At 39.3% G+C, this 23,531-nt stretch overlaps 13 protein-coding genes across 13 annotated transcripts; 6 read left to right on the top strand and 7 right to left on the bottom strand.

The window, feature by feature from the left end:
• Positions 1-69: 69 nt before the first annotated feature.
• Positions 70-1,176, bottom strand: END3 (End3p; the record flags this gene model as incomplete). Its single annotated transcript, XM_002496258.1, has 1 exon — positions 70-1,176. One exon carries the CDS (start codon positions 1,174-1,176, stop codon positions 70-72), a length of 1,107 nt encoding a protein of 368 aa, XP_002496303.1.
• A 1,231-nt stretch (positions 1,177-2,407) lies between these two features.
• Positions 2,408-4,837, top strand: AXL2 (Axl2p; the record flags this gene model as incomplete). The annotated part of the gene is made up of 1 exon (XM_002496257.1): positions 2,408-4,837. The coding sequence occupies one exon, from the start codon at positions 2,408-2,410 to the stop codon at positions 4,835-4,837; it is 2,430 nt and encodes an 809-aa protein (XP_002496302.1).
• A 334-nt stretch (positions 4,838-5,171) lies between these two features.
• On the bottom strand, positions 5,172-6,785 carry ZYRO0C15246g (uncharacterized protein; the record flags this gene model as incomplete). Its single annotated transcript, XM_002496256.1, has 1 exon — positions 5,172-6,785. One exon carries the CDS (start codon positions 6,783-6,785, stop codon positions 5,172-5,174), a length of 1,614 nt encoding a protein of 537 aa, XP_002496301.1.
• A 646-nt stretch (positions 6,786-7,431) lies between these two features.
• SAL1 (Ca(2+)-binding ATP:ADP antiporter SAL1) lies at positions 7,432-9,018 on the top strand (the record flags this gene model as incomplete). The annotated part of the gene is made up of 1 exon (XM_002496255.1): positions 7,432-9,018. The coding sequence occupies one exon, from the start codon at positions 7,432-7,434 to the stop codon at positions 9,016-9,018; it is 1,587 nt and encodes a 528-aa protein (XP_002496300.1).
• Positions 9,019-9,183: 165 nt separating this feature from the next.
• On the bottom strand, positions 9,184-9,921 carry REV7 (Rev7p; the record flags this gene model as incomplete). The annotated part of the gene is made up of 1 exon (XM_002496254.1): positions 9,184-9,921. The coding sequence occupies one exon, from the start codon at positions 9,919-9,921 to the stop codon at positions 9,184-9,186; it is 738 nt and encodes a 245-aa protein (XP_002496299.1).
• A 108-nt stretch (positions 9,922-10,029) lies between these two features.
• On the top strand, positions 10,030-12,771 carry PMS1 (ATP-binding mismatch repair protein; the record flags this gene model as incomplete). The annotated part of the gene is made up of 1 exon (XM_002496253.1): positions 10,030-12,771. One exon carries the CDS (start codon positions 10,030-10,032, stop codon positions 12,769-12,771), a length of 2,742 nt encoding a protein of 913 aa, XP_002496298.1.
• A 38-nt stretch (positions 12,772-12,809) lies between these two features.
• SWS2 (mitochondrial 37S ribosomal protein uS13m) lies at positions 12,810-13,175 on the bottom strand (the record flags this gene model as incomplete). The annotated part of the gene is made up of 1 exon (XM_002496252.1): positions 12,810-13,175. The coding sequence occupies one exon, from the start codon at positions 13,173-13,175 to the stop codon at positions 12,810-12,812; it is 366 nt and encodes a 121-aa protein (XP_002496297.1).
• A 196-nt stretch (positions 13,176-13,371) lies between these two features.
• EOS1 (Eos1p) lies at positions 13,372-14,151 on the bottom strand (the record flags this gene model as incomplete). The annotated part of the gene is made up of 1 exon (XM_002496251.1): positions 13,372-14,151. The coding sequence occupies one exon, from the start codon at positions 14,149-14,151 to the stop codon at positions 13,372-13,374; it is 780 nt and encodes a 259-aa protein (XP_002496296.1).
• A 327-nt stretch (positions 14,152-14,478) lies between these two features.
• Positions 14,479-14,964, bottom strand: TPM1 (tropomyosin TPM1; the record flags this gene model as incomplete). The annotated part of the gene is made up of 1 exon (XM_002496250.1): positions 14,479-14,964. One exon carries the CDS (start codon positions 14,962-14,964, stop codon positions 14,479-14,481), a length of 486 nt encoding a protein of 161 aa, XP_002496295.1.
• A 725-nt stretch (positions 14,965-15,689) lies between these two features.
• Positions 15,690-16,589, top strand: NIS1 (Nis1p; the record flags this gene model as incomplete). The annotated part of the gene is made up of 1 exon (XM_002496249.1): positions 15,690-16,589. One exon carries the CDS (start codon positions 15,690-15,692, stop codon positions 16,587-16,589), a length of 900 nt encoding a protein of 299 aa, XP_002496294.1.
• A 50-nt stretch (positions 16,590-16,639) lies between these two features.
• Positions 16,640-19,435, bottom strand: TMA108 (Tma108p; the record flags this gene model as incomplete). Its single annotated transcript, XM_002496248.1, has 1 exon — positions 16,640-19,435. The coding sequence occupies one exon, from the start codon at positions 19,433-19,435 to the stop codon at positions 16,640-16,642; it is 2,796 nt and encodes a 931-aa protein (XP_002496293.1).
• A 591-nt stretch (positions 19,436-20,026) lies between these two features.
• APJ1 (Apj1p) lies at positions 20,027-21,502 on the top strand (the record flags this gene model as incomplete). Its single annotated transcript, XM_002496247.1, has 1 exon — positions 20,027-21,502. The coding sequence occupies one exon, from the start codon at positions 20,027-20,029 to the stop codon at positions 21,500-21,502; it is 1,476 nt and encodes a 491-aa protein (XP_002496292.1).
• A 413-nt stretch (positions 21,503-21,915) lies between these two features.
• Positions 21,916-23,376, top strand: OM45 (Om45p; the record flags this gene model as incomplete). Its single annotated transcript, XM_002496246.1, has 1 exon — positions 21,916-23,376. One exon carries the CDS (start codon positions 21,916-21,918, stop codon positions 23,374-23,376), a length of 1,461 nt encoding a protein of 486 aa, XP_002496291.1.
• Positions 23,377-23,531: the final 155 nt, after the last annotated feature.

Raw genomic sequence — 23,531 nt, 5'->3', positions numbered from 1 at the left:
TAAAAGGGAAGACGTATGTATATATATACCTGATGATGAATCTTCGAATAATTCCATCATATATACACGTTAGCGGGTGGACTGAATCTCCATTTTCAACTGTTGTAATTCCTGTTTTTTGTTGTCCAAATAAGATTCAAGGACCGTCATTTGTTCTTCAATACTGTCCAAGTCGTCTCTAACCGAGTTACTATTTACTGGACGTCCCACTCGCGACCTGCTATTTGCCTGTTGCATTCTATCCCTTTTATATTTTAACAATCCTTCTAATTGTTTCCTTACGACGGCAGGATTATTCTCAGCCGGTAGTCTTGAGGTTTCTGACTGAACACGACTCAATTCTGAATCTAACTGTGCCAATTCCGTTTGCAATGCAGATATCTCCTGATCCGATGATGCACCGCTGGATGCCGCCGTTGTTGAATTTCCTGTTGTATTACCGTTTGGCGACGACCTACTCTCTTGTCTTTTCGTATCAGATTTATAATCATTCAAATCATACGAAACTGATTCCTTATTACAGATATCTGCCATAGCGCGAGGCAGGTGATCAGGTATCTTAGCCCCCACGTCATTACATTGTCTCAAACAATGGATAAAATAAAACGCGGGATCCTTGTCTATGGAGGCTTTTTGCTTTGGATTAACTAAATTCCAAACTTTGTTCATATCACTTGACCCAATATTATAAAATTTCGACCTTATAACCGAGGATAGTGAGGGGAAAGTAACTGTGCCATCTGTCGATCTTTCAGAGGAATCCAATAATTTCTCGTAAACGGATAAATCCTCAGGTGCCATATACCAATCAACATCTGGCGGCTTTTCGGAAGGTAAATCTGCCGCCTCTCGCTGCTGACGTTGTCTTCTCTCTTTAATCATACTAACTTTGCTTCCCGGTACAAGCCAATCTGGTAATTCATCGGGAACGCTTGAAATGTTCTTATTAACCATATCAAAGATAAGTCTCATGCAAATGACAAATTCTTCAAAATCTAAGTCATCATCTTCATCAATATCAGCCAAAAACCATATTTTGTTTAGAACGGAAGAGTCCAATTTCGAATTGAAAAGAATAGGCAGGACCTGATCATGGTTGACCTTATTATTTTCAGGTTTCAAACCTGAAAAGATCTGCCAGTACTTCTTGATCTCAAACTGTTCTAACTTGGGCATTCTCTAATAACTTCTAATAAAGAGAACAAATATCGAACGGAGAAAAAAAGCACCACCACTACCACACCACTGCTCGTAAAATTAGTTCAACAGCCAAATACCTTCTCAACTCCAAACAAAGTCACTTTAAGGTATACCCTTAAACCTTCAACAGTTATTCACTTGTAGCTTCTTCCAATCCATTTTTGATGCCATGTTCAAAAGGGGCTTTCGTCAATGATGATATACCAAATCAGTAAAAGAAAAAAACCAATATTTTAATCCTAGACATGAACTAAACACTTCAGCGGCTAATGGACATCGAACATAATGTATAATACCAATCTGCCAAGAGGGACAAGAATAGTGGGATCATGAACCGTGTATGTGTTTTGCTGTATCTGCGAAAAGCTCGATTTTAAAGAGGACAAACTGGCGGCTAAATTGTCGGTGGCGAAAATAGAAACCCCATTGTTTCTATATTTTAACACAAGAGATATTCTTAGTGAGGCATGGATAGCGCCGGACAGCCATAGGTTCTCTATTACCCAGACTGGTTGTTTGTTTAACTACATTCTCGAGACTACGGTAAGAATTTCTGCCACATACCATGGTCAATTCAGATCTGCGGTTGTTTCCAGTGGAGAGAAAAGAAAAAGAAGAAGAAGAAAGAAGTTGAGGAGCCGGTACACGAATTGAGCAAGCTGTTCCCCCAATCGAGTTAGTTGAAGACGACTGTTGAACTCACTATTTGAGAATTCGTGGGCTCAGGTTAACCTGAAACCTATGATCACATGCCAAGACCATCGCGACGCGAATCCGTATCAATCGGGTTTCGCGATTTCGTGGTACGATCCTGCAGGAAAAAGAGAAAAGATGCCAAAATAATAGACGTTTGGGGCAATTTACAATAGCGATGGATCTATTTGAAGATTATGTTGCCGGTTTTAGTGAAATTCTCCAAGTGTCTCTAGTGTAGAAAAATCCACGATGCCAAAATTCTTACTATATCCCATCGAATGCATATGCTGTGGGAGTGAATCGAAAGCTCAAAATTGTGATGCTTCTATGTATGATGGAGTAGGAGGTTCCCAGTTCGTTTTCTTTCTCTTTTACCATTCATCTGCATTGTAAGCTAAAGTTGTTCCTTTCTTCTTCATACACACCAGTATTACAGTCCATTAGAATTAACCTAATCGCCCATCTAACCAATCTCAGTTGATAATCTATTAGCAGGATTAAGAACACATACATGCGGGATCTCCAGATACTGGTACTGCTCGTGGTTTTGAGCTTTGGGCCTCTGGTAGGCGTACGATGCCAGCCCATTGAAGGGTTCCCACTTGACGCGCAATGGCCACCTGTTGCGAGGGTTGATAAACCGTTTGAACTACAAATATCTAACGATACGTTCCAGTCAACTACGACAGGCGTTCAGATAAACTATGAAGCCTTCGATTTACCAAGTTGGCTATCATTTGATTCTGGAGCTCGAACATTCACAGGTACTCCACAAAAGGATGATTTGAAAAATGGATTGACTACTAACGTGCCCGTCACTTTACAAGGAACTGATCCCAGTGATAACGAAAAATTGAATAAAACTTATAATCTGGTGGTTACAGGTAAGACTAGTATTGATGTAGCAAGTAATTTCAATCTATTGGCGTTATTAAAGAATTATGGATCCACCAATGGTCAAGGTGGTTTAATTTTAAAACCTAATCAAGAATTTAATATCACTTTCGATAGGGATTCTTTCACCAATCAAGATTATATTACAGAGTATTATGGTATTTCAGAGCCTAACAACGTACCATTACCAAGTTGGATGGTATTTGATGCAAATAACTTAAAATTTAGTGGAGTAACACCGATTGCTCATTCACAGATTGCACCTCAAGTTACTTATCAGTTTGCGCTTGGTGCAACAGATGTTAATGGTTACTCGTCAGCATCTATCCCATTCTCCATAGTGGTTGGTGCGCATGAGTTAACCACATCTATTCAAAACACTTTAATGGTCAATATGACTAAGTCAGGAAACTTTGATTATCAACTTCCTTTGGATTACGTGTTTCTGGATAATGAAACTATTTCCAATGATGACTTGGGTAGCATAGAGACTCTCAATGCACCAAATTGGGTTTCACTAAGCAATGGTACTTTAAGTGGTAAAATGCCCCTGGACGGTAGTTCACCATCTAAAGTCAATTTTTCCGTGGCGGTTCATGATACTTATGGTGATGCTATCTATTGGAATTTCCAGGTTGCATCTACAAATGAATTATTTGCCACCAATTCTCTACCAAATATTAACGCTACAAGAGGTGAATGGTTTCAATATAATTTCTTACCATCGCAATTTACCAATATCAATGAGACTGAGGTTTCTGTTAATTTCCCTAATTCTTCACAAGGTCATGATTGGATCAATTTCCAATCTTCAAATTTGACATTACTGGGTGAAGTTCCAGATGATTTCAACTCTTTGTCAGTAGCATTGGTCGCTAAAGAAAATTCCCAACAACAACAGTTGAGTTTCAAGCTAGTTGGAATGGATGACAGGAATCGTCATCATAACTCTACTACATCATCTAGATCACATTCATCTACTCGCCATTCCAAGAGTTCAGGTTCACGTTCGGCTACTGCAACAGCGACATCATCGTCATCATCATCGGGAACTGCTGCCCTGATGCCTGCAAAGAAAAATCATTCAGGGAAAAACACAGCGGCCATCGCTGCCGGTGTAACAGTCCCCGTTGTCGTGCTTGCAGCCGCAGCACTGTTCTTCTTTTTATGGTGGAGACGTAGACATAATGACATGGGCAAAGATGCTGAAAAATCTCCCGATATTAGTGGTCCTGATATCGATAATCCAGCAAATAGGCCTAATCAAAGTCTCTCCGAAAATCCGTTTAGTGATAATGGTTCAGGTACGAATCCTGAACAATTCGGAGCTCTAGCGGCATCAAATTTAGACCGCAACTCCTTGTCAGGTTCTGAAGTTTCTACTTTGGACGAGAAACAAAATACTTCCGACGCTAGTAGAATCGTCCAACGTGAACTTACATCACCAAGTAGTGAGATGTTATTACCGACTCCACTACCAGTTTCACATTCTAATGAATCCAATTTCTTTAATCCAAACGATAGATCATCATCAGTGTACCGTGATAGTGAACCTGCATTACAAAAATCATGGAGATATAGTGAAAATTCTAAAACGGAGAGATCCCTTAGAGATAGTGCACGGACGAATAGTACGGTTTCAACGCTTGATCTATTCAATACGGTAATAAAAGAGGATCAACCAATACCTAGGGACCCCAGAAAATCAACCCTGGGTCAAAGAGATTCGGTATTTGGGGGTAATAAAGAATCACCCAAGAAAACAAACTCAAGAGCCAAATTTGCATCTGAAAATAATATGCTCCCGATATTGGATGAACAAAGTCATGATTCAAATTCTAGGACTAACATGGCGATGACAATGTCAAGTTCTTCATCTTCTGACGAACTAATTCCCATGCAGGAAAATGGGAAATTTAACTGGGTATCTAAATCGAAAGCAAAAAGAACGCCGAGTAAGAAACGACTAGTCCAAACACAACATGAATCCAACGTTGACGTTGGCCAGGCTGATGAAGTAGAAGGACACGTACCTGAACAAATATGATGAATGAAGACTAAATTCTCTAATAATTCGATGATAGAAGCTAGGAACGGATCGAGAAAACAAGGACAAAGAGGGATGAATAGATTGTAGAAGTTAAAGGTAACCGCTGATAATATTTCTAAACAAAAAAAAATAAAAACCGAAAAAAAACTAAAAACAAAGCAAAAAACAACAAAAATATACGACAAAACAGAATATTCCCTTGAAATGTGTGTATGCAGATATGTGTAATATTGTGATGTTTAGAAGGTGAATAATTTAAATTTAATAACTATGTAATAGGGCATCTAACTGAAGTTGAAAGAATATTGAAGGACAAAAAAAAAACAATCAATCACAACTTTGCACTTTGCTTGATGCTCTCCGCGTAGTTGGCAGTCTCAGCGGCACGTCTTCTACCCTGAATATATTCAATCATTTCTGAGTAGGATTCAGGGATCACGGTAGCATAACCTGGTTGGCCAACATGCTCTTCGTCAATGTCTCTTGGCGCATAGAACGAATAGATGAATGATCCAGATTTATTAGAAACTTCAGATGCCAATTCTTGTACTGAAGTATCGACTTTAACTTGAACCAAAGTACCCGGTTTAGACAAGAAATCACCAGCATGCATAGACAACCTGTTAACTGGAGTTGGTTGGAAATGGAAAACTGTGTTGCCATCGATAGCACTATCGGTAACGGAAGCCACCTTGGGTTTACTCTTTGAGATGTGCAAATGTTCGGTGTAGACCACAGTAGCGTCCATGTGTAAGATGGAACCAACAGGTACAGGAGTTTGGAAGGTCAAAGAGTCCAAAGAGATAAATCTGGGGAATGCATGCGAGAATGAAGCTGCAGCACAGTAAGCCAATTCAAAAGTTTGTCTCATAAGATAACCACCAAAGATCATGTAAGAATGTCTGTTTCTGTACTGAGGTTGCATGAACATGGTAGATTTTTTAGTTGTATCTTTCATAAAGAGCACATTTGATGGCTTTGCCTGAACTTGAGCCAATTCCTTCGATGCAGACCACAGTTGATGAATAATACCAGATTCAACTTTAGTTGGTGGATTCTTTTCTAAATCCATACTATTTGCCTTCAATTTTTTAGCTGCCATACGAGATTCTGCACGTTTGAAATCCATCCACTCTCTTTCATTCAATGGTAACAACCTATTAATTGCCATCGATTTATGGGTCTCTGGATTTCTAGCAACAAACGTGAATGATGCAGTCATAAAGATATCATTGTCGGATAAAGTTTCTTCAGAAATTACCTTAGGCATATCTTTTCTCAACGCTCTGGCACTGATAGCAATTTCCATCGATGATCTACCTGTATAGATCACTGATCCTGATAGAATAACGTTGACATCAGCGATATAGTCCACATTTTGTAAAAGGTAGATACGATCAACACTAGCGGTAACAATCATCGGCTCGACTGGTGCAGTATGTTGATAAGCAATTTTACCAGCCAATGAATCTAAATCTTGAAACAATTGACCCATTCTCAATCTACCAGCTGCATTAACATAGAAATCTGCCACTACAGGATCATCTCTGAATGGTAACGCAACAAAGGCAAACGAGTCCTTTCTTGTCTTATCAATAACATCAGTAGAATTAACATGACTATACGAATAAGAATCAATAACCTTACCCTGTGCCAGCTGTCTTTGTCTTTCTGCCAATGCATTTAACCATGTAGCAGCAAACCCCTTGTTAGTAGAATCTCTCACAACACGCTTGTATTCATAATAGTCTGTGCTGGTTGTTGCATTAGCATCTGGTCTTGATGCTAAATCCTCTTCTGAAGTTGGATCCACTAAATTGCCATCTTTCTTATTACTGTTATTTAAAACCCCATTCTTAGTAGTAAATGGACGTGAAGATCTCAAACTGAGCAATGCTCTCGTAGAAACGGTACGAGGAGCAAGATTCAATACCTTCAAACTCATACCGATTAGTTGTAATCCCGATTCTTTACCTTCACTCCTGTATTATAGCAATGACTAGTAGGTGTTAATCGCAACGTTTTGTATAGACGTAGATACATATATACACAAGTTGAAATTTGCGTTGCCAATTAAGAGTCAAGTAAGAGACTAATCAAACCTTGAATAAAATAATCCTTGCAGGTTTAGACCACTCCAGTATTAAAATGACATCTTTGTGACATTGACTTCATCTTCTGGACTGAATTTCAAGATACTTTTACAAGAATCGCTATACCTCGAGCTTCAGGTACTCAAAAATTTTCAAAGCTGTTGGGATTCCATGAAACAAAATGTATAGAATTAAAATAACATAACAAGAACCTCTGGAAAATCCATCCTACCCTGCTATTAACGAATTGATTGTAGTTTTTGCTGATTTTTTTTTGTAATTGCTCGACGACCTTTTAAAAGGGAAAGAGAAAAAAAAAAAAAATTGAAGAACTATAACCAAGAACTGGACAACTTGAATTAGAAAGAAGCACTCTTGTGTTTTGAGGAATGCCAAAATTAGTCTGCCAAGCATTCAAACAGTAAGAGGTACAAGATAGAGAAGAGGAAAGACATTTAAACCTGCGTTTCGAACAAGCCAGCTTTCAAAATAGTCTAAATGGTTTCTAGAAGTGGTGGTGAAATTGAAAGTGATGAACATCGAAATAAACGTTATGAGAAACTATTTCGTCGACTAGACTGTGAAGATAGAGGGTACTTAGATTTTGAAGGGTTGAAGAAGGCTTTTGAAGAGGATAAACATCCTTTGCGTAAAAGTGATGATGCAATGGCAGTCTTATTTGGTGCTATGGATACCGATCATGATAATAGAGTGACGTTAGAGGATTTTAAAAAGTATGCCTGTTTAGCTGAGTCACAAATTCAAAGAGGTTTTCAAAGAATTGATTCAGACCACGATGGTAGAATTAAACCATCGGAAGTTTCTAAATATCTATCACAATTGTTTCCACAAGATGAAAAAGGATCAGATCCTATGGGACAAGGCAGATCCAGACTAACACATTTTTTACAATGGGCTTTCTATAGAAACGATTCCAGTTTGAAAGAGGAGAAAGAACAGGATTCAATTCCTTACATCACCTACGATCAATGGAGAGATTTTCTCATGTTGGTTCCTCGTAAGGAAGGTTCAAGATTACAGGCTGCATATTCTTATTTTAGCTTTTTGGAAGGTGATATGGATCTATCATCTGAAGGTGACATGACTTTAATTAATGATTTTATTCATGGATTTGGTTATTTCATCGCAGGTGGTATATCTGGTGTGATTTCAAGAACTTGTACGGCACCACTTGATAGACTAAAGGTTTTTTTAATCGCAAGAACTGATCTCTCATCAACTTTCCTTCATTCTAAAAAAGATGTATTAGTTCATAATCCAAATGCAGATTTGGCAAAAATTAGATCACCTATTATAAAAGCAATAACTACTCTTTATCGCCAAGGTGGGTTAAGAGCATTTTACGTAGGGAATGGTCTTAATGTTGTAAAAGTTTTCCCTGAAAGTTCAATCAAATTTGGTTCATTTGAAGTGACTAAGAAATTAATGAGTCGTCTCGAAGGCTCTGAACCTGATCAATTATCCAAGTTTTCAACATATATTGCCGGTGGTCTGGCTGGTGTCATTGCTCAATTCTCAGTTTATCCAATCGATACTTTAAAATTTAGAGTGCAGTGCGCTCCACTGAATAACGATTTAAGAGGCAATAAATTGCTTTTCCAAACCGCAAGAGATATGTATCGTGTTGGTGGACTTCAAAATTTTTACAGAGGTGTTTTAGTTGGTGTTACTGGTATATTCCCCTACGCAGCATTGGATTTGGGTACTTTTACCATGATGAAAAGATGGTATACTGCCAATCAATCGAGAAAACTCAAAATTCCAGAGGATCAAGTTTCCATTAGTAATTTAATCGTTCTACCGATGGGAGCATTTAGCGGTACCGTCGGTGCTACTATGGTTTATCCCGTAAATCTTTTGAGAACAAGATTACAAGCTCAAGGAACATTTGCGCACCCTGCCACTTATAGTGGATTCTCAGATGTCTTGGTTAAAACTATTAAATCTGAAGGTGTCCCTGGTCTATTTAAAGGGCTGGTACCCAATTTATTAAAAGTATGCCCCGCTGTTTCCATTAGCTACTTGTGTTATGAAAACATAAAAAGCTTTATGAAGCTAGACTAGCATTTTTCTTTTCGTCCAAACTCCCACCCTTCATACCATTACCCATATTACTGCATCTTTTTTTCTTTCCCTCTGGGACTTGTCTTTATTTATTTGCACTACATTAGTTTAATATTATCAATATTCTGTACATACAAGCAATTAGACTAAAACTTTCCGATGTATCTAAAGTGGTAGAGATTGTAAACTACTCTCCTGAGTACTTGTATAAATTTTATCCAAAGTATCATCCGTGACAATCAACCTTTCAGAATGATGTCGTATCACTAGTGGCCCCACATCACAACCAACCAACGATGTCATCTTAATCTTTGGCCTGTAAATTCCTTTACTCTTCTCAGGATCGGGTAAACCTTCATCCTCCTCACACTTGGTCCAATTTACATCACGATCAAATGTCAATTGATCATCTTGGGTTCTTATAGACTCCATTTCTCTTGGTTTATGGCCCAGTTGCATCTCCAAAGTGTTTATAATGATTTCAAAAGTAACGGTATCATCTCTAATCGGTGGCTGCTTCTCTAAGTGCGCCGTAAGGCTGTTCAAACTTGATCTAAATTCATCAAATACCTCTGTTTCTGAAAGGATCCCCACATCATCGACATGTTCAAATTCATCAAATCTTAGTACGTACCTCTCAATACATATTCCTGTATCCTTTGCAATAATACAGAGACTGACACCGTATATGTGTAAAAGTTTACCCAATAAATCTAATATCAACTCTTCGATGTATTGCTGCAGTTGAGGGTGTCTATTCACGGGAATATATTGAGGCAAGTTAAAAGCCTGATATGTGGTTAAATCAAACGAGGCAGCTGGATACACATTACGCTGGTATAGAATCAAATTGATAAAGCATTTTAAATATATTTTAATCCATTTTTCAATCCAAATATTCATAGAATTCTTTAGGTTGATATGTTAATGAGAAGGTTTAAATGAACTACGCGATGAAAGGTTACAAAAGTAACTCTTACAAGATATAGTTGAAACATATGTCTGAAAAGTATGGCCAAGATTAATGCCATTGGTGGGTATGACATTCATAGGATTACATCAGGTCAAGTGGTGATAGATTTGACGACGGCTTTGAAGGAATTAATAGACAACAGTATTGACGCTAATGCTCATCACATTGAAGTTGTACTCAAGAACTACGGTATAGAATCTATTGAATGTTCAGATGATGGTGATGGTATTGAAAAGGAAAACCACGAATTCCTAGCGTTAAAGCACCATACTTCCAAAATCTCTACTTTCCAGGATATGGCAGCAGTTTCAACTCTGGGATTTAGAGGGGAAGCCTTGGCATCTTTATGTGCAGTTGCAAAAGTTGTGGTCACTACCACCACAAGACCCCCAAGAGCTGATAAATTGGAATATAGTTATGATGGTAAATTGATAAACAAATCCACAACTTCACGTAATAGAGGTACTACAATTCAACTCTCGGAACTGTTTAACAATCTACCAGTAAGAAAGAAAGAATTCTCCAAAAATTGTAAGAAACAATTTGCTAAATGTTTGACTATGCTACAGAGTTATTCTGTGATTCAAGACGATATTAAATTTTCTGTTTGGCATGTTACCTCCAATGGCAGAAAGACGCTGGCTTTGTCGACCACAAGAAATCAAGGTATTTCTAAGAGGATTTTAAGCATATTTGGATCATCAAGTATAAGAGGACTTTCGGAAGTTGATTTAACATTAGATTTGAATCCTTTCAAGGGACAAATGCTGAGGAAATACGCGGAAGACCCAGATTTTGAATCGCTAGATTATCAAATTCGTGTACAGGGGTTAATTTCAAGAAATTCTTTTGGATGTGGCAGAACCGCCAAAGATCGTCAATTGGTTTATATTAATAGGAGACCTGTGGACTATCCAGTAATTATTCAATGCTGTAACGAAGTTTACAAGTCATTTAACAACGTTCAATATCCAGCATTTTTCCTCAATTTTGAATTGAGTCCTCAATTAATTGACATTAACGTAACACCAGATAAAAGGACCGTTCTACTGCACAATGAAAAATATGTGATAGATGTTTTAAGAGAGACTCTCACAAAATACTTTGATGACCAAGATCTTTTGCTGCCGAAAGCTTCATTTTCTCAACCGGAAGTTATAAATCCAAAGAAAAGAACCGCTGAGCAGACAGAAGATGATGAAGGACAAAGAGAGGAGGAAGTGGCGGAAGAACTACCGGAGAGAGCTTCAAAACTCGCTAGGAGAGAACCCTTAAAGGCGTTTAATGGACTTTCACCTGAGGGATCTACGTCAATTTCTCCAGATAGATCCAGCCGTTTAACGGCGGATAGCGAAACCACCCCAGCGGTTGCTGAAAAAAATACAAATAAAACTAACAGCTATAAAGAACGTACAACCAGAAGTGATGAATACAAATCTTCTAATGTTTCAAGAAAGTCGAGTGCTCCTATAACTCCAGCAAAAAATGCCACCAATATTCTACTAGATCAGTTTGCCAAATTTCACCCTGAAGAAGAAGAAGAAGAAGAGAAAGAAGAGGAGGCAGAGGAGGAAGAAAAGGAAGAAGAGGAAGAGGGAGGAACGAATGCAGAACAACGATCCCCACTCAATAATAAAGGACTCGAAAAGTTTATAAACCCTTCACAAGAGTTAGATTTGCATTCACAAGAGGAAGCCAAGGAGTCTCCACCCAGGAGTCAGACTGACCCAGTTGTAGTAGAAATTGATGATACTGCAGTGGAACATCAAGCTACACTGACACAGGATGATAGATTAGTATTTTTATCGGATGAACCCCCACGCAAGGAATCATGCTGTCATGGTAACCGACAGAGCTCAGATGAAGATGATTCGGCATACGCTAGTATGGAACCTGTCGAGATTAACGTCAGGGTTCCCTTACCAAATCGCGATACGTCTGCTGGCCATACATATCGATCATTAACCGATGAAAATAGTTCTAAAGAGACCAAGGAAATAGAATGTCTAGTGCTGTCGTTACCTGTTGATTCGACAGAGTTTCATCAAATTAATTCTGTTCGTAATATTGTACAGCGGCAACACGAAACAGCCCTTTGTAAGAACGAAAATTTGGATAATGTGCAAGAAGGTGAAAATTATTTGACACTAACCATAAAAAAATCTGATTTTGACCACATGCAGATTGTTGGTCAATTTAATTTAGGTTTTATCATTTGTACAAGACGTATTGGTTCCAATTATGACCTTTTCATCGTTGATCAACATGCAAGTGATGAGAAATTCAATTTTGAAAATTTACAAAAGACCACAATTTTCAAATCTCAAAAATTGATCGCTCCATTAGATGTCGATTTAAGTGCAATTGATGAATTGGCGGTAATGGATAATTTAAAAGTATTTGAAAATAACGGATTTAAACTTTGCATCCAAGATGATGAAATAGAAGGTACTAAGGTTCAATTAACGAGTTTACCCGTTTCTAAGAACACGATATTCGGAATCGATGATTTCTACGAACTGGTTCATTTGCTAAAGGAAAATCAAGGCATTAATCGTGATAGTATAAAGTGTTCCAAAATTCGGTCCATGTTAGCAATGAGAGCCTGCAGAAGTAGTATCATGATTGGTAAACCACTGACCCAAAAGACCATGTGTAAAGTGGTTCGCCATCTAAGTGGACTTGATAAGCCATGGAATTGTCCACACGGTAGACCCACAATGAGGCATCTTATGGAATTAAAAGATTGGAATTTTTTCCACAAAGATTATGATTTATAAAATATATTTACAAGTAAGCATGATTATTATCTACTTCTTTAACCCCTCCTATCTATCTTGTTTAATTTTCTTGCAGTATTGGCGTTGTTTCTAGTATGTTGACCTCTAACCGGTAGGTTCAATGTATGTCTCATACCCTGGTAAGATCCAATTCTCTTCTTTAAAGCGATATTTTCCTTAACCACGGCTCTCGCATCACCTTCAATGGTCATATTCGACAGTTCTGATGCAATGTTCATTATTTGAGACTCACTTAGTTGATGCATTCTCATCCATGGATAGAATCCAAGCTTGGAACACACTTTTTCCGCTGTTCCTTCGCCAATACCATAGAATTTAGATGATAATCCAATCCTTATCACTTCTTTACCCTTAAAGGCTTTACCCAAAATGTGAACCACCATCCTCTTAATCCTCTGATTGCAAGCTGAACCTTTGTTGTAGTCAAAGTTGGTTCAACTTTGACGGACTTTTTCAGTAAATGCTTCTTACTATGATGCGTATTTAATGATTACAGACCGATGCGATGAGATGACCATTATAATTTACAAAATAATCACAAATGCTCTGATAGAGATTCCCTCCAGTTTAACCTGATAGTCATTCTTCTGAACCCTGATTTGTCATGGGTCGAAGCATCCTACCCAATTGCTCGACATCTAACCTCTGAATGACTAAATTTCGCAGTAATCCAATCATGGTTATAAAGCTTGCCAATCCAACTGGAACCACGCAGAAGACCGTTATATTGTAAAGGTCAATCGTACGTTTCTTGGAAAATTTCAAGTAGTTCCTTCGAGGCTTTTCTTCATCCATTCTAACGCCATAATTCAAATTCGATGTAATGTAGCTCTGCCATATGTATGCACCCGTTAATACACAACTGATCAGAATCCACGTGTGTAAGTAGTAGTCCCCGTTCGGTGATAGACTTGCTAATAGCATCAGTTCTAACGTTATAATAATCAATGACATAGCAAACATTCTTACTATAGCTGCCAACGTAGAATATTTGACAATCCAGCGAACCATCAGTGAATCTAAGATGGAATACGATAGGTATAACGATACAATACACCATAGAGAACATAACAAATACTCTGATGCCCTTGCTGTAGTTAACGATGCCAGTAATGTGCCATCGCCCCGGTAGCCACTGTAACGAACAATACCAGCGATAGTCTGCTTTAGTGGACCTGGACCATACAGTTTCAAATTTTCAATATCACCACGGGTTAACTCCCATGCCTTTTGGCATGACGTTAATAGGTAAATTATTGGTGGTAACAACGAAACATCTCTGGACATTGCCATAAGCAAATGCTGCTTTGCAGTTAAATGACTCAACGAGAGAGTCTTAATTGACGAGTACGTCCTCATAGAATAGAGGATCCAGAGGTAGGTGTGTTTCTTTTGTATGTTCCTATTGTTTGTTATGCGTATTTCATATATATCAAACTATAGCAGATGATTGATGATTCCTCGCGAGATGAGCATACATACATATATTGATAATTATTACTATTTAGCATGTTAACAATTTTATAAACGCTAGCAAAAGCAGAAACAACAGGAACCACTCTTCTAAAAGATCTAGAAAATATGAAGGTGGTTCATCCTCTTTTTCTTCTTGTCCAACAACGATTTCTCGTTCTTCCTGCTCCTCTTCTTGATCCCTTGACAAATTCGAATCAGGAAACAAATCTCTTATAAATTTTCTAAAGAAGAGGCAATTTCATCCAATTCTTTCTTGGCCTCTTCGTATTTGCTAGTCAATTCTTCGTGCTTTCTCTCCCATTCGTCTCTTTCTTCTTCCAAGGCTACAACCTTACGTTCTAGCTGTTCTGCCTTCAAGTCGGTTTCTCTCAATTTTTCTGTGGTTTCCTTCAATTTTGCATCACTTTCTTCCAATTCTTCTTCCAATTGTTGGTTCTTCTTGGTGTAATTGTCGTTATTGGAGCGCAAGTTGTGGGATTCATCTGCCAATTGCTTAGAATCGGTCAAGTCAGTTTCCAATTTTTCGACCTCTTCTTCTAGGTGTTGGTTCTTAGTGGTCAAGGATTTGATGTGGTTTTCCTTTTCGGTATTATCTTGTTCCAATTGCTTGTATTGTTCCTTTAACTCCTCATATTTCTCTTGCCAAGATTCAGATTCCAACTTCAAGTTGTTCAACTTTTCTCTGATTTTTTCCATTATTAACGACTTATATTGCTTATGATACCTCTCCTAAGTGTAGTAAAGATATATTATCTTGTAGTTTTTAGCTTTTACCTTATGCTTTCTTCTCAAGTACAAGTAAAGAAGTGTGAGTTGGTCAACCAGGTTGCCACCGTATGGTTTCCGTCTTTCCTCACTGGACCATAGCAGTTTTGTACAAGAAGAGGAAAGACGCGACGCGACAGCTAATATCAAATATGCTGTTTAGTTGTATTTGCATTCCTATCCATTAGCAAGTTAGATTCGATCTAATCTCATTCTTCGTCTTCTTATTTGTATCTCTTGGCAGCCTTTTCCCTCGACTCGTTCGAGCCAGTATTGGCAATATGGCTTATATCACAAGAATGAAAGGAGCTATCAAGATGAGAGTAGTTTTAATCAATTCTACGGATTTTAAATAGCAGAATCTACCTGATTGCAGAACTCAATGGGCGATCTACTGTTATGTTGTCTTGTTCAACATGTATCTTTTATGCCTTTTAGTTCTCGGTATGCGAAATTAAGATGGCTGGGTATAGAAGAACGTTGCAAGCAAAACCTGGAAAGCAATGAAATCGAATTCTATGGGGACCTAAAATAGATCAGTAGTACTCTTGACAAGGTTCAGTTGCTTGAAATCGGTATAGTTCAATTGATTTCATCCTACCTCGACCTTCTTGATCACTGTTGTAGAAATTGTAAGCTTAAGCCAAGGCCATAAGATGGGTGAACTCTCATCTGCAGGTGTTCAAGAACCTCTGCTATCAAGTAGAAATAGCATTAAGATTGAAGCTCCAAATACTAGGAGAAGAAAAAAAGTGGATAAAGGACTACTAGGTAGATTCTCAAAATGGGATCACTATAAGCAAGCATCAGCACCATCATCGCCAGAGGGTGAGCTAATAGGTAGAAGGCCCTCAGTTAGAAGAACAGATTTTACCAATAAGAAGGAGTACAATCGATACCAGAAACAGAACCGATTTATATTTCATAGGGGGTTCTTTAGACGTAATGTCCATAATAGATCAATAAGACGTGGTAGTGATAATCGTATAAGGCTAAAGAACAAAGCTGAACTGAATGCAGCGTTACAATACGTGGATTTATCATCTTTGGCACCGCAGGATGTGATTAGTACTGATAAAGTGGTAACTTTCAGGCCAACTCAATTGCGTCAAAGGACACCTGCTGTAGTAATATCATCACTGACGCCTATAGGTAATTACACCAGCTCTTTGGGCAGAACTGTGTCCATTAAGAGATCAATGCCAATACACCATTCGCCGCCGCAAGATAAGAGTACTCCAAAAGGTGCATCAAGACCTAATTCAAGCTTACATAGATCGCTCTCGACACCAGCGTCCATTAGAAATATACGGCGAAGATTTTATTCACCGCAGCGCACAGTTTTACAAAATATGTGGAGGGAATACTTGCTTTTGGTGATTACTCAAAGGTCACAATTGAGAATTTCATTGCTTCGTCAAGGTGGTAGTAGTTTGACATCTTCTCAGACAAGGACAGTTGAGACAAAAGAGCTTCTGCGCGACGATCCAATAACGTCTGCCGCAGAAGGTTCTCCATCTGCCTCATTCATAACTGCTAGGAGGAAAGCTCTGTGATGTTTGAGGAAGGGAAAATAAAATAATATGTACATGTATACAGGCACCGATTAAAATCCAAGTATGGACTGGTAAATTTTCATCTTTGGCATTTCATTACGTTTAACAATCTGCCACAATTCGTAAACTCCCAATTCTTTACCAAATTTGCTTTGCTTTATGAGGGCGAATGTGTCAATACTCTCTGGAGTATCCACGAACATCTGGAACACCACAATCGAAATATTGGATAAAGATTTCTTCATACGTTCTGCAGATGCAAACCCCGGTTTTAATGCCCTCTGGGCCCATTGGTCGTAGTGACGTTTGAACCAATCAACCACGATATCACGAATTTGGACATTATTGTTGGCAGTACCAGTTGGATGGAACCTAGCGTTATAGGCAAGGCCGAACAATGCTAATTCAATACTCGTTGAATCGATATTAGTAGCCACGAAATTTAGCAGTTTATTGATTAGATTGGAATCGATGGAAAATCCCATATTTGTGATAGCATAGTTCTGTAACTCCAATGAAAGTTTATCAGAGTCACCTTCTAATCCAAAGACATGGTTGACAATAGCCTTGCTGGATTTAACCATTTCGAATAAACTCTTGTATTGCTTTAAAGTAGTTGAATTACGGGAAACTACCGCCAATATGCTACCGACAAGATCGCTGGGGATACTGTAATTTGGGCCCTGAAGAACGTGTTTGAAATATTTGCGACATATGGTAACCATTTCAGGCATCTCCTGAGCTAAAAACATAACTTGTGACATGGTCTTGATTTCGTAATAGTTGTAATTTTGTGAGAATGTCTCTTGAGGCCAAGAGATTTTTCTCACCAATGGCGCAACGATAGAATCGTGAAATTTACCCAAATTGTTAGATCCATAGGTTCTAATTGCCAGTTGAACAGTTTGCAAGATATCTAACCCTTGAGATAATCCATGCCAATATTGGGGGAATTTTTGCAAATCTACTTTATCACTTGCTAATTGCGATAACAACTGGTAAAGGCCCTGTAGGTGAATATGCGATTGATATTTTAAATTTCCAATTAAGTGGGACAAATCATTAAAAACTTTAACCAAATCAATCTCTGACAGATTTCCTAGTGCCAGCTGTTGCCCCAATTGATCATAACATTGGGCAGATTCGTAAGACACTAGATAGTACCCCTGGGAATCGTGGTTACAAAGTGCAATTGGATAATCTAAAGTCAAAGATTTTTCCGGCATTATGATGTGCTTCTTGTCCAATTCACCATTGGTTAATTTGGTGAACAAAGAAATAGGGTAGATGGTATCGTCATCTTCATTCGAGTCCTCAACCATTCTTTGCTGAACTAGTTTGGTCTTTTTGCCATCCTCTGTTACCGTGACGGTTAATAGTGGGACACCTGGAGTTCTATACCAAGAATTGAAAAAATCAACCCAATCATGGGAATTCAACTGTTGGAAAATTTCAATTGGTTTCACAGCACGGTTTAACAAGTTATCTCCTTTAAAGATGTTTTTAATTGCAGATTGGAAATTCGACTCGCCAACTCCCAGTTGAATTGAACGTAAAATTGATATTCCCTTTGCATAAGAATGAGGGTCGAAAAGATTCACCGTTTCTCTAGCGTTAGCAGCGGTTTCAGACGCTTGGGCGATGCTAGGAGTAGATGCCCGTAGATCTTGTAAGATAGCGCTCTCAGTTTGTTGCCACAGGTACGCGTCTGAATTCCAATAGTTTGGTAAATCACCATTAGCTTCTAACACATGACAGGCGGTAAAAGTAGCAAACGATTCGTTAAACCATAAGTGACACCATGAATCAAAAGATACGTAATTACCAACCCATTGATGCACCAGTTCATGTACTATTAATTGCATCAGTTGTTGTCTAGTGTATACGTCTGCCAGCATCGATGGTGGTATGAGGAGGTGGCTTGTTTGGATGGAAATCATACCAAAATTTTCCATTGCCATATCAGTTAAGAATGGTAACAGCACAAAGTCCAACTTATCCAAAGGATAGCTTTGACCAAAAAATTGCTCCAATATTGGTAAATATTTCTGAACGGTATCCAATGCAAATGCAGCTTGTGTGATTTCCCATGGTGAAAAGATTCTTAGTGGAATTGTTTTACTACCACTGGTAGATTTAATCTGAGTCGAAATAAATTCGAAATCACCAATAGTGAACCCAAACAACGAAGTTGCCATTGCAGGTGTCCTACCAAACTTGACAATTTGCCAATTATTATTATTATTATCAGCATTTTTGTCGTTTGCCTCTTGGTTCTCATGCGAGATTGCTGCAACATTAGAAATGACTTTAAATCTTTGCCATGTCTTAACTTGCAATTGGAAATGTGCTTTGACGTCCGGTTCATCCAAACATGGTAAAATTGTCCTTGCGTAAGTTGGTTGACAATGGGTAGAAATTACGTAGTTATCAGAAGTACCAGTTTCTTGATCCATAAAGTTAGTTTGAAAAACACCCGTCGTCACATCACGAGGAGTCTTTATAGAGTTGATTCTACCGACATATTGCAATTCGATTTCATCAGAATCATTCAAAGGTTCCTGAGCATGGAAAATAGCCGTTTGTCCTTGTCTATCATAACTAACTTTGAGATTCTGTAAATTTTCACCATGTTTTCCTGCTTTTGCAGAGAGTATAATGATATCCTTACAATGAAGCTTAAAGGATCTGCTATCATTGTCGTCACTATTATTACTATTAAATTTCGTACTAATTCGTAAAGAACCTTTGAAATTTGTCCTCGAAGGATCAATATCAATTGCTAATTCATAAGACACAGGGATCAATGCATTGCTGGAGGAGAGCGATTCTTGAGATGAATTCATCCTTGACGTTGTTATGGAAAGCTATTCCTCTGACGTATTGACAATCTTGATTGTGTTTTTCAGTTCTTCGGACTCTTAAAGGAAAACTTACTTTAATCAATGCTAAAAAGCTGAGGAGATAGGAACTTCTCATAGGCCCAAAGGAATCTACTCTGCCGCTCTGAAGACTTGGACTCGGTACATATGGTACCTAGAAGGGACCATATAGATATACTTGAAGGCAAATCCCATATAGTCACGTGGTATGCGACCACGTGACCACTTCAGAAATCTTGTTAGCAGAATACACTCTTCAAATGCAATCCGATACAGCTCAAACGGCTCGTACCTCCACCAGTCGCGATTATTCCTCTAAGCTGCTCTATATCTCCATTCTTGTTATATTTTGGGATTTTGTTTACCCGGCCACATGTTTTTTCTAGAAAAGTGTGGAAAAAAATAGAGGCAGCTTTGGCGCTTCGGCAAAAGAAGGAGGGAAGAGATTTAAAGATGAGTTTCTCATAATGATACTATATATGTATCCGGTTTGAATTCTAATATCATCACGAAATCATATGCATCGCTATATACTGCCAGTAATCGGTAGAGAAGATGGCTAGAGACACTAGACTATACGATACGCTGAAGGTCTCTCCGGATGCAACGATATCGGAGATCAAAAGGGCCTACAAGGTGATGGCCCTTAAGTATCACCCAGATAAAAATCATCATTCTGAGGATGCGAAAAATAAATTTCAAGAAGTTTGTAAGGCCTACGAGATTTTAGCTGATGAGGATAAGAGAGTTATGTACGATCGATATGGTACAGTCGATGAGTATGCGCTGCAAGAGCAGGAAGAATCTCAAGGTGCACCTACGACATCATCTTCATTCTTTGGGTCTTCCATGTCGCCAGGAGATCTTTTTGCCCAGTTTTTTGATAATTTCCCAGGACATTCGTCATTTGGCAGATCTCCATTTGGATCAGCGTTTGGCGGTGGTTCCCCATTTGGCGGTGGTTTTCCATTTGGTTCTAGTTTCTCTCATCATAGTGGTGGGGGTAGAAGCTCCTACGGTGGTGGCAGGCCCAGTAGAGGTCCCGATATTAAACATAATTTGAAATGCACATTGGCGGAACTGTATGATGGTAAAATTACTAAATTGGGGTTGAATCGTAGACGTATGTGCCAATCTTGTCAGGGACAAGGTTCTTTGAGAAGACGTACATGTAAAACATGCAGAGGTCAGGGCCAGCAAACAGAGACACGCAGGACGGGTCCTATGGTCCAAACCTGGACTCAAACCTGCCCAGATTGTAATGGGCTAGGTACATATACAAAGCAAGCCGATGTTTGCCACGAGTGTCGGGGTGAAAGTTATATCAAGGAAAGAAAAATCTTTGATGTGGAAGTTAGCAAAGGTATGTGCCATGGTCAAACGATTGTATTGCCAGGTGAAGCTGATGAATTGATAAAGACCAGTTTTGGTGTTGAAAAAGTTATACCGGGTGATGTAGTGATTACCATCGATCAGGTCAAAGACTCTAAATTTCATAGAGTTAATCGCTATGGTTGCGATTTAGTAATGGGTAGTTGTTCTATTGATTTGTCCACAAGTCTATGTGGTGGTGACATCTATATCGATGGTCATCCAAGCGGTAAACTTTTAAAAGTTTCTATTGTCCCAGGTGAACTGATAGGCCCTAATTGTTTGAAAAGTATTGAAGGTATGGGTATGCCTAAATACGGTCACGACGGTGGTAAAGGAAATCTTTACATACAGTTTCAGTTAGAGTATCCTGTTGGTCTAGAGCCTGATACTATCGGTAGATTGCAATCAGTCCTATTACAAGATAAGTATGTTCAAAATCAAATACAATCACAAAATGCTAAGGTTTATCAAAAATTGGGTGATTGTGCGGAAGTTGATGAACACGTCTTAAGTAGTTTTGTTCCTTCTATGGAGGAGATAACGAGTAGGACAGCATCTTCAAATGAGAGAGATTATGTTAAACGTAGATGGAAGAGGTCTAATGAAGGTTCAAGTACAAAGAGACGTCACATGGGCGATTCTAGCGATAGCGACTAGTTGTATCTATATAAAATTACATAAATGAAATGGTTTAACGATTGATATTTGTTTTCGCTCGTGCATCGAGACTTATGTTCAGGTAGCTGGATGTTCTTAGACGTAATTAGACACGTATTGGGAGTTTTGAAGTTATACACATACCACATGACGTATCTACTAGGTGGGTGATCTCCGCAAATGACGTATTTTAGCCGCTGTCAGTTTGAACGGCGCTAAGTCTCGCCACGTGATGTTTGGCCCTTTTTCGGCCCTTCGGTGTCTTGCCGACTTTTGAACCGTTCGAATCCCCGCCTGTCCCTTTTCGGGTTGGCCTTCCTCCCTGTCCTTGGGTCAAGGGATCTGAGCAAAGGGAGTCAGGGGTGGCGGCAAGGGGGGATAAACATATAAAAAGCAGCAGATGAAAACAGAGCATGTTTGCATGTTTGCACGTTTCTCTTCCCTTCAATAACGCAGAAGTCTTAGCGATTATGAGTGGTAGAATTCTGTTTGGAAGTGCTGCAGCTGCGGCTGCAGGTTATATGATTTACGAGTATCAACGCCAGGATGAAAGACAGAGGCAAAGTGTCATTCCGGTTTCTTTTGGTGCTCCTCTACAACAAGACCAACAACAGCAACAACGACAACAACATCAATACCAAGACCGCCCTGAGAGTATCAACTGGGTTGCTGATAAGGCGGAAGTTAGTAAAAATAGAGCCTCTGAGATTGCAGAAAGTTTTCAGAAGGAAGCTACGGAGCAAAAGGAACAGGTCAAGAATGAAGCTGCTACAGGTTGGGGCCGTGTGAAGAGCGGGCTGTCTGAAGATATTGGTAGCATTAAGGATGCTTTGTTTGGACGTCCTGTGCAGTCACAGCACCAAAAGGGGGAGACTGGTGTCTCCCATTCTATCTTCAATTGGTCCTTTAATGATGCTGAACGTGCCAAGGCTATCGCCATTGGAGAGTTTGACAGAGCAAAGAAAGATTTAGCTTCTGCTCAAGAGAGGTGGTCTCAAACCAAAAAAGGTGTCTTCGACAGCGGTGACGCCTATTTGAAGCAAAACGTAGATGCTTTGAAGAGAGCTCTTGACCAGAAGAAGCAAACTATGGATGAGGCTTCTGAACGATATGCCTCTTACGCAAAACATAACTTCAACGAGTTGTCTGACGGGTTAGACGCTCAAGACGAAAAGATCCGCAGAGAAGGTGGATTTTTCAAATGGTTGACCAGATCACCTCCAGAACATAAAAAAGAAGAGGAGTCGGTGGATCCCAAGGACGAATGGGCCACGAGTACTCTAGCTGGCTTTGGTGAAAATGCATACTTCTTTTCGCAAGAACAAATCCATGATCAACTACGTAATAATGAAATTGGCCCATCCGAAGCCCAACGTCGTCTCGACGAATTAAAACGTATCAAGCAAAAGGGTTGGATGCAATATGCCAAGAACCCCGAATCCGAAGAGTCCATTGCCAAGAACGCCTTCAAGTCCCTAGAAGGGTGGGGTGAGACTGCGGCACAGTTTGCACAAGAGGAGCTAGAAGAGGCACGCCGCAGGTTCCACAGGCGGATCGGATCCCGTGATGACGCGGCAAAAGCTATGGACGAAGCTGCGGCTCGTGTACAAGAGGCCAAGAATCGCGTTGATAACACCGGTTCGTCATGGTGGCAAACTGCAAAGCAACAAACGGATGAGGAGCATGAAAACGCCAAGCGTGCCTTCGATCGTGCTGTTACCGACTACGAGGAGACCAAGAAAATCTTTGACAATTGGCGTGACAAGCACACCGGTAAATTCTGGTCAAGTGCTGATGGCAGCGTGCGTGCCATGAGACGTAAGGAGCTGCTGCCTGAGGACTCGAACCTGCAAGAGCAGCTTTTAGAGGAGTAAGCAACTGACGACTGTGCCAGCCTCGGCTACTCCTGACGGTCCTTGACGGATCGTCACTCCAAACTTTTTCTAATAGTAGTAGTAGTAGTGTTTTATATCTTCTTTTATGCCATTTCCTAACGATTCATTCCTAACCGTTAACGCCGGGCAGCTTC

The sequence above is a fragment of the Zygosaccharomyces rouxii genome (assembly GCF_000026365.1).
Source record: "Zygosaccharomyces rouxii strain CBS732 chromosome C complete sequence".
NCBI classification, from domain to species: Eukaryota; Fungi; Ascomycota; class Saccharomycetes; order Saccharomycetales; family Saccharomycetaceae; genus Zygosaccharomyces; species Zygosaccharomyces rouxii.
The sequence above is the reverse complement of the archived record's forward strand: the minus strand, read 5'-3'. Positions and strand labels throughout refer to the sequence as shown.